Source organism: Emiliania huxleyi, assembly GCF_000372725.1.
Source record: "Emiliania huxleyi CCMP1516 chromosome Unknown EMIHUscaffold_19, whole genome shotgun sequence".
NCBI classification, from domain to species: domain Eukaryota; phylum Haptophyta; order Isochrysidales; family Noelaerhabdaceae; genus Emiliania; species Emiliania huxleyi.
Genome location: NW_005200690.1, coordinates 285,031 through 286,170, shown reverse-complemented (window position 1 = coordinate 286,170; position 1,140 = coordinate 285,031). Strand labels below are relative to the sequence as shown.

Below are 1,140 nucleotides of genomic sequence, written 5' to 3'. Positions count from 1 at the left end.
TTTTTAAAAAAAAAAAAAAATTCCGCCGTTCCCTTACAATTTAATTCTTATCTAAATCTTCGGGGGATTTTCGGGGTGGTTCTCGACCTTTGCGCCGTCTTGCAGCGTGAGGACGAGGTCGCCGGCGGCGCCGCCGAAGCGGCGCAGCCACTTCACATCCACCACCTCGCGCCACGTCACCTGTGGACATGTCTCGGACATGTCACGGACGTGTCCCAGACTTCCCACAAGCCCCCTCGCGCCACGTCGCCTGCACCACCTCCTTGGCCTGGAATCCAGACTTGATCTCGAGCCTCTTGTTCGTGATCTTGTACCGCGTCCACGCCTGCGCGGCGCGGCCCGTCGCGGCACCAGCGGGGTGGGCGGCGGGTGTGGCGGGTGGGCGCTCGGAGGCGGGCTGGGTGGCGGCGGGCGGCGGCGGGCGGCGGCGGCGAGGGCGGCGGTGGCGATGGTGGCGGCGGCGAGGGCAGCGGTGGCGAGGGTGGTGGCGGCGACGGCGGAGCGGCTCTGGACCTGCCGGGCGAGCGACGCGCCGAAGGGGATGATGCCGACGACGGTGAGGACGGACAGGCCGGGGATGATGGTCTCGGTGATCGAGGGAGCAGCCTCGTAAAAGGTCTGCTCGGGCACGAGCTGCAGCTGCGCCGCCGCGGACGGCGGTCCCTTGACCTTCTGCTTGGGCTCCTTCGACTTTGCCTTGCGCGGTTTTGCCTTGGACGGCTGCGGGTTGTAGGCCATCGAGACCCGCCGCGCAGCGAGCGGAGCCACTGCCGCAGCCCGATGCGGCGCAGGCGCGGGCAGCAGCAGCGACTCGCCCCCCGGGAGCGAGATGAGAGCGGCGAGGGCGAGGGAGCAATAGCGGGACATGGGTGTAGTCGGGGCGGAGCACAGCACCAAGGAAAACTTTCGCGGATATGTCAGGCGGAAGCAAGAAGAAGAAAAGCTCATCGACCAAGACCAAGAACGAAAGAATCATCAATCAATCAAATGGGTGGAGGTACAAGTGTCCGAAGAGAGAGTGGACCTGAGCAACGACATGACTTGGAGGCAAATGATCGCAGTGGGCGTCAGAAGAGTCGTCCTTGCGCGAGGAGAGCTCGATAAACTCGAGGGGCCAAAATATGCCGCCAGCAGGGCAGA

General features: G+C 64.5%; 1 protein-coding gene across 1 annotated transcript; it reads right to left on the bottom strand.

The window, feature by feature from the left end:
* Positions 1-81: 81 nt before the first annotated feature.
* On the bottom strand, positions 82-624 carry EMIHUDRAFT_47434 (hypothetical protein; the record flags this gene model as incomplete). The annotated part of the gene is made up of 3 exons (XM_005782381.1): positions 82-192; positions 260-325; positions 514-624. Coding segments are annotated over 3 exons (288 nt in total), but the record flags the coding sequence as incomplete, so codon positions are not given.
* Between the last annotated feature and the right edge of the window lie 516 nt (positions 625-1,140).